The sequence below is a fragment of the Lathyrus oleraceus genome, chromosome 4 (assembly GCF_024323335.1).
Source record: "Lathyrus oleraceus cultivar Zhongwan6 chromosome 4, CAAS_Psat_ZW6_1.0, whole genome shotgun sequence".
In the NCBI taxonomy this organism is placed as follows: domain Eukaryota; kingdom Viridiplantae; phylum Streptophyta; class Magnoliopsida; order Fabales; family Fabaceae; genus Lathyrus; species Lathyrus oleraceus.
Window position 1 is genome coordinate 456,957,593 of NC_066582.1, and position 7,439 is coordinate 456,965,031.

At 32.8% G+C, this 7,439-nt stretch overlaps 1 protein-coding gene across 1 annotated transcript; it reads right to left on the bottom strand.

Annotated features, from left to right (window-relative positions):
- Positions 1-1,540: 1,540 nt before the first annotated feature.
- LOC127076101 (uncharacterized) lies at positions 1,541-7,165 on the bottom strand. Its single transcript, XM_051017664.1, has 3 exons — positions 6,703-7,165; positions 5,170-5,318; positions 1,541-2,002 (listed from the first exon to the last, which is right to left on the bottom strand). The coding sequence occupies exons 1-3, from the start codon at positions 6,886-6,888 to the stop codon at positions 1,864-1,866; spliced, it is 474 nt and encodes a 157-aa protein (XP_050873621.1). The 5' UTR covers positions 6,889-7,165; the 3' UTR covers positions 1,541-1,863.
- Positions 7,166-7,439: the final 274 nt, after the last annotated feature.

Genomic DNA, 7,439 nt, shown 5'->3' on the forward strand with positions numbered 1-7,439 from the left:
TAAGGCACGTAGTGTGCCAGCGGGTGAACCATGGGCTTATGCACAGGACTACATCAATTAATTCTATCGAGTGTCACATCCTTACATGATATCGGATGTCGTAGGAGCACCACCTACACATGCTCATCGGGAGATATTGAAAGGGGGGCAGGCTAGGAACAACCGCACAGCGGACTTGTTGTCGATCTGTCAGTGTATTGAGATGATTACGAAAAATACCATAGAGAGAGGAAAAATTATGGAAAGCATTCCTAGTATGGTCGCCTTACAGACCATCTTACTCAAGGTACGAAATGTCTTGGAGTATAGGCGGCAGCTGAGGAGAAACAGGGAGTTTAGAAACACACAATAGTTTATTTTTGTTTATATTTTAGTAACAATTATATTTTCTGAATAGTTTATGTATCGTGATAACATTTTCGATTAATTGATTAATGATTGAATTTAAATTTTTATATGACATGTTTGAATTACATCAGTATCATTAGCAATGGTGTTTATATATTCTTAGTGTAAATGACCTAAAAATATCAATGTGGAACACTTGTTGTTCAATGTTAATAACTCTCAAATGCTTTCAACAATTATTTTAGAGATACATCTGCAGAATCACCCCTAAAAATTTACGAAAATGTATCTTCAGTCTATATTTTGACAAATTTAGATGGATGATTCACTTGTGAAGCACAAAGTATTTTCAGGGGCTAATCAGGAGATGCAACTCCGTAATTTTTTCGGGATGATTCTATATATGCTTCTCCACACCAGTTTTTAACAAATATGGGATGAATGACTCACTTATGAAATATTGTGTATATTTTAGGTGCGTCGGAAGATGCATTTCTAAAATATAGATGGACAAATTTGAATTTCCAATTTGGTCACTCACACTCTATGGAATGTATAAAGTAATACCCTAAGAATAAGAGTTTTTTCCCATGCTCTCCCGCTGACAAACAATTTTTTTCATTTCATGGGCCAATGAAGTTGGCCAGAGTGGCCTTCCCTTTACCCGGCAACATTAACAAACAATGTAAAAATAATAATAAAATTTAAGTTATTGGTCCCTTAAATTAAAATAAAATACTAATATACGAGGTAAAGTTCTCTGATTCAATATGAATTCTTTAGAATTATACTATTATAGTTAAAATTGAATGAATTGATTCAAGATGTTGTAGTTTAATGCATCTCACAAAGAATCTAAAAATGAATAGCACGGTTGAACCCAAAAGTTCTAATGCTCTAAATGACCCAAAAATATAGAACTTTTTTACATCTATAGAGAGAAGGTTCTCATAGGTGAATCACTAAATATCAACTCAAGGGGATGAGTTTCAGCAACTTTACAGCACCAAAGTCACGTTGTCTTTAGGTCTTTCTCTCAAGCATTTGAGAGTTATTAACAAATGAAAATAACAATGAAATTTATGCGCAAAACTTATCTATACATAACAAATGAAAAATCAAAAAGTTCTTAACTTAAAATCATTTAAGTTGTTATGATTGAAACAATGAAATTTGATACTAATGCATAGGATGATTCTTGTATCCGAGTTTTTCTTTAATAAAAGAAAGGTACTTAGTACTAATTTTAAAGCACCGTTATAATATCTGGTACACGTATTTCTCTACTGTACATAAACAATAAACTCAACATATTTTATTTGTTTGTTGAATATAATACCTTAGAAGAAGAAGCTTACAAATAAAAAATAAACAGTTGGCAACAAAACATGATTATGAGTAATCCTTCCACAGTTCTGCCTTTTCTATACAAAGGTGCAGCTTTTTTTCCAGAACAAGAGAAGGCTCATGAGCTACTATAGCAAGCATAGTTTCATGGATACAGAGAAACACTTATTACTTATCAGCGTTGATTCCGAATATCCTGACCTTGTGCATGTTAGGGAACTTTGCGACAACTAGAACGATCACGGCAAATGTGTTGAAGAGCAGCATTGGATGTTCATAGTCAGTTGTGTGTGAGGCTATCAAGTACCTGTCAATGAGAAGAAGCAAAAAGTGAATAACTATTGACTTTTATGCACTAGTAGGAGAAAAAAATTGATTATATAACTGACTAATCAAAAATGGGATTATTCCATTATTCTAAATAGGTGACAACTCTAGCCATCAAATAAAAGTCATTTGGTATGACTCTTCTTTTGCCATCAAATAGGTCCCTTAACAAGACTCTTCAAGATACAAAAACAAGATTAGGACAGTGTCACCAGAAGGAAAAAAAAAGATGCAACAGGTTAGGGGACTAGCTCTGGGATATGCCCAGTAAACTATCTAGATCGAGACATAAAGTGATGCATAATGGAAGTTTCAGCAATACTAATCGGTACAAAACAAGACAAGATAGTCAGGCAAGCCAGCCATGTGAGGAAGATTCCAAAAATGTGTTCATAACCTAGAGCAGACCCAATCATAGATTTGCTAGCACTACGGAAAGTCCCTTTGGCATGCAAAATGCAAGCTGGTTTTAATTCATTTCTAATTCCCCAGGATTGATAACTCTGACTTTTTCCCTGTTTTTGCACTAATTTGTTTGCTAATAAGATTACAAACACATTCAATATTTGTTTATGATAACTGTCCGTAAGAACTATTCAATGTATGCCCTATTAAACTTTGAAAGTGGACCTTATATCAGATATAACTTTCTGTTCCAAACAGTGTTGTCAAATTGCGGCCATCATGGTGCCTTGGTATAACGCTTATGGCGCCATAGCGGCAACCACGAGTATATCGCTTATGGCGGAAATTGCGGGGGGGTTTTAATCTGAAAATTCTTGTCTATGTATTTTTTTACCCAACTAGTAAAATACCCAAAATAATTATAATTGTGGCTAAATACTAATGAACCTCATTTAATATCAACCCTAGTTAGTTACTCTTCTCTTCTCCCGCAACTGTTTGGTCCTCTTCTTCAGATTTTTTTTCTCTTCTATTTCTTTATTTGTTTTGCTTCTTTTCTTTTTTATTCCTCCCCACTACTCGCTTTCTATTCTACTCTGATGTTTCTCCTGTGTTCTAATTGAGTATCCTTTTTTTCTTCAGCTTTGTTTTTTTTAAGGCTATCTTTTTCTCTCTTTTTTAAGTGCTCTGTTTTTATTTTATTTTATATCTGAAGTTTAGATAATGTCTGAAAATCAAGAAACCTCCCTAACCACTGGCGTTGGCGGTTCAGAGAAAACTGACCCTGTATGGAACTTGAGCATTGCCCTTCTTTCTCATTAGAAGGTCTTTGGCTATTGTTATTTATTTTATTTTATATCTGGAGTTTAAATAATGTCTAAAAATCAAGAAACCTCCCTAACCTCTGGCGTTGGCGGTTCAGAGAAAACTGATCCTGGATGGAACTTGAACATTGCCCTTCTTTCTCATTAGAAGGTCTTTGGCTATTGTTATTCCCCATTAATCTATTATGTACAAAAAATACAGCAAGTAGAGTTTGAATCTCCGTTAACTATTTCCATCCAGGATCAGTTCTCTTTAAACTGACAACGCCAGAAGGTTAGGGAGGTTTCCTGATTTCCAGACATTGTCTAAACTACAGCGTAAAAAATAAAATAAAAACATAGCACCTAAAAAAGAGAGAAAAGGATAGCCCTAAAAAAACAAAGATGGAGAAATAAAAGAAAAGAAACAACAAACAAGAAATATAAGAGAAAAAATCTGAAGAAAAGCACCTGATAGTTGCGTGAGAAGAGGCTCAGAGGAAGAAGAAAAGCAGGTGGGAATGGAAAGATTGCAGCATGGAGAATGAAAAGGTTGTAGAGTGTTTTGGTCATATAAATATTTAATTAGAATAGTTATCAATTTTAAATGAGGGTTATTTATAATTCTTTTGGGTCTGTTTAGTGGTAGAGTAAAAAAATATCCAGACAAGAATTTTTAGATTTAAAAAAAAACGCAATTTCTGTCATACCACCAGAACGTTAAACTCATGGCGGTCGACCGAGCGCCGCAATGCAAATTAGCAATGCCACAAATTTTCTATGGCGCTATGTTCAATTTCGACAACCGCAATCCGCCATGGCGCGGCCATAGCCACTATATTTTATTTACCTTATAATATCTATTTAGAAGAATTTGATATATGAATTCTAGTTTCCTCCATATATAATTCTGTTTTCTAAGTTTTATGAATTATGTTTATTGGTTTTTTTGGTATTATTCATTTTTGTGAGTATATAATAATGTTTTTTGTTTGTTTTTGTTTGTCCGTGCTTCCGCAATTTTCCATTCCGCCATCCACCATTTTTTTATGGCAGATTTTTAGCTCGCCACTATTTTCCGTAATCCACCATAGACAACACTGGTTCCAAAACACCTATTTGCATTTTTATCTCCATTCCTCTCTTTGGTGCATTAAATGTGTAACTAATAACTATCAACCAAATTTGACAATAAAAAGTCAAGATGTCTTAATTTTTCAGTTTGGGGGAACAATGGGGAGAAGATTGTGTAGATAACAAATCTGCTACGGTTTCACTACAGTCTCTTCAATATCAAAAGGATTTGCTTTAACCTGTTTGTTTGTCGTGTATTTACCTTGTTTCTACCTTTGACCCTTGTTAATGAGGCTTTCTTATTTATTGTCTATTCTTTTTTGACTAAAATATAAGCAAATTCTAACTAGTTCACTCTATTTAATGTTGTCAGTCCCAAAATACTATAATTAATTTAAATTTTATTATCATGAAACAAGTTCCTATAGAAAACTAAACAAGGATAAAGAGTACTACTACATACAGACTCAAATATAAACAAAAACGAAGTCATATTTGGTGGACAAAATATAAGCAAAACCTAACTAATTTCACCTTATGTAATTCTATTATTACCAAAATATCCTTCAATGGAAGGACACGCATTTGTCTATATCTATGTATAATTAATTACTTTTGCTTATAATTGAGTTCAGAAAGAGTAGTTTGTAGAATGCTATTAGTTTTATAATATCAAGAAAAATAAATGAGAATACATAAGAAGACACAACACACATTTGTCTGCATCATAGTAGACACTACATTAATCAGCGCAGACCGATTATTGTTTATATAACACGACTGTACGAAATAAAAACCCTGTGATATCAGAAGGAACAAACACCTCTTAAAACAAACACGGGCATGAAAATAAAGGAGAACTTACAGAACCAAAGGAACAACTGTCAAAAACTTCCTGTTACGAGTGAGCTGCTGTCCATTGTCGACCTGCTCCCACCATGTTAATCTGTTGTAGATCCCCTGATCATCCGCAAACGGAGTTCCTTTCTTCCAGTGAAAAAAGTGATATGTTACCTGATGGACAGAACATAATTAATCAAGCAATGTAGAGAAATCAAATTATTATAAGATTTTCATAAACAGTAACTGACAACAAAATATATTAATTTATAGCTTTATCCAGTCACACAACTTTTTTTTTAAAACACCATCACCAAGTTGGTCTCCATTATTATATTTGACTAAGACATGTAATAATACCGAAAGATGATGAACACAAAATATGAGTCAATTCATTTTAAGTCACTGCAAAATTGTATGAAGTATTCGGTTTTCCGTCAAATAAAGAAACTACTTCACAAGGAGTTACAAGTACGAAAATAGGCTCTTGGACTAGTGTACTTACAGTCAAACAGAGGATAGACAAGTACGAAAATTTAGTACTTTGCAAGGAAGAGGGAGAGTGGAAATTACAGCAATAAAAAACCATGTGTAGTTCAGGAATCACAGAAACAAACACATAAAATTCGTCGTCTTAAAAATTTGATTTCAAAAGCTATGGAAACACATAATCTTCCTAAGAAGCATCCGTAAAGCATAATGGCCACTTGCTCGCGAATAAGATACAGAAAAGCTTTGGCCAGTAATTAGGACACTTCAAGTAAATATTCCAATAGCACTGAACCAACATCTTCCCAAACTAAGACACTATGAGAGGTCAAGAATGGTGTAGGAAGACACTAAGAAGAATAAATACCAGACTATGCCTAGACATATAGCAGAGGGAATGTGCAAAAGTAAGAAAAGGTAGGGCTGCCCAAAGGATGGGCGACGCGATGGATACAAGAATGGGAAGTTAATTGTGTAACACACTCTTAAATATTTAACTTTTTCACATTTAACTTTTTCACAGCTTTATTATCATCAACAATGTATTGATTTCTGTTGAAGAGCGGAAAATATCAAATGCCAATGGCAAAAGACTAATGGATACTGTTAACTTGCCATTAAATCATCAATCTGTGTTAATATATAGAATAAACTACCAATTGCAATTAACACAAACAGGAAACTAGAGTCGCCTTAACATGAAAAAACAGAAGTAAATTGAACATTGTTCACTTCCAATAAGATTTTGTAAGATTACTCTATGTTATTTGTTTCTAAATAACTAGGTATTCTTAATCATGATTAAAAAAATGTAACATCTGAAAAACTACAATCAACACATTTCAATTACGCAACTAAAAACCCAAAACAAATAAAAAAAACACAAAAAAAAGCCTTGAACTACAAGGTTTCCAAATAAGTCATAATCATCAATCATCAAGGGGTAAATCAGGAAAACAACAAAAAGAAAACCAAATCAAACACAAATTTCAATTCAATTCCAATTCTAATAATTCAAAACAAAAACAATTAAAATAAAAACGCAGAAAAGGGTAAAAGAGGACGATACAAGAAAATGAGCGAGATTAACAATCGTCCAAGCGATTCCCGGCGAACACCCAAACACAGAGAGAACAAGGATCCATGTGAAGAACAAGATGAGGATATAGGTAGTCCAAACACCAGGATACGTAAACCATTCGGTGTTCCTGTTCAGATCCGCAGGTGGCACAGCTTTCACGTACAGATTTGCCATCAAATTTCAAAAATGTAAATACACGATTTTGATTGAAATCACGAATTCAATGATCGTAGATGTGAAAGTTTTGAGCTTGATGATGATGTTGATTGTGGTAGGTTTGATTTAGGGCTATTTCTGAATGAAAATTCCAAAACCCAGAAACGCAACCCTTTTTTTCTACCTGGTTATTGTTATGTCAATGATAGCGTGCGTGTGTGAATGTGATTGAAATTGGAAAATGGAAAAATCGAAAATGATATAGAGCTAAAATTGATTTGTTTTAAATTTAACAAAAGTAAGTTTTATTTTAAATTTAAATAGGTTTTATATTTAAAATTGATAATACAACTATTTTTAAATGATATATTACCTATAAAATATAATAAATTATAATATAAAAATATTTTGTGAAATTTTAAAAATAAAAAATATAAGTTAAAAATAAATGTTAAATATAAAAATTAATTTAGTAATTTAAATAATTTTTAACAAAATAGAAAACTAAAAGTGTTTTTATGAAAGAAAAAAAATTAATATATAAGAGTTTTTTTTGGTGGTTTTTTAAA

Bases quoted from the DNA above. Each gene is read 5' to 3' on its own strand.
- LOC127076101 (XM_051017664.1), bottom strand. From the start codon at position 6,888: ATGGCAAATCTGTACGTGAAAGCTGTGCCACCTGCGGATCTGAACAGG. The intron at 5,319-6,702 runs GTATCGTCCTCT...TCTGTCCATCAG, and splicing joins TTAATCTCGCTCATTTTCTT to GTAACATATCACTTTTTTCA. The intron at 2,003-5,169 runs GTAAGTTCTCCT...TCTCATTGACAG, and splicing joins ACAGTTGTTCCTTTGGTTCT to GTACTTGATAGCCTCACACA.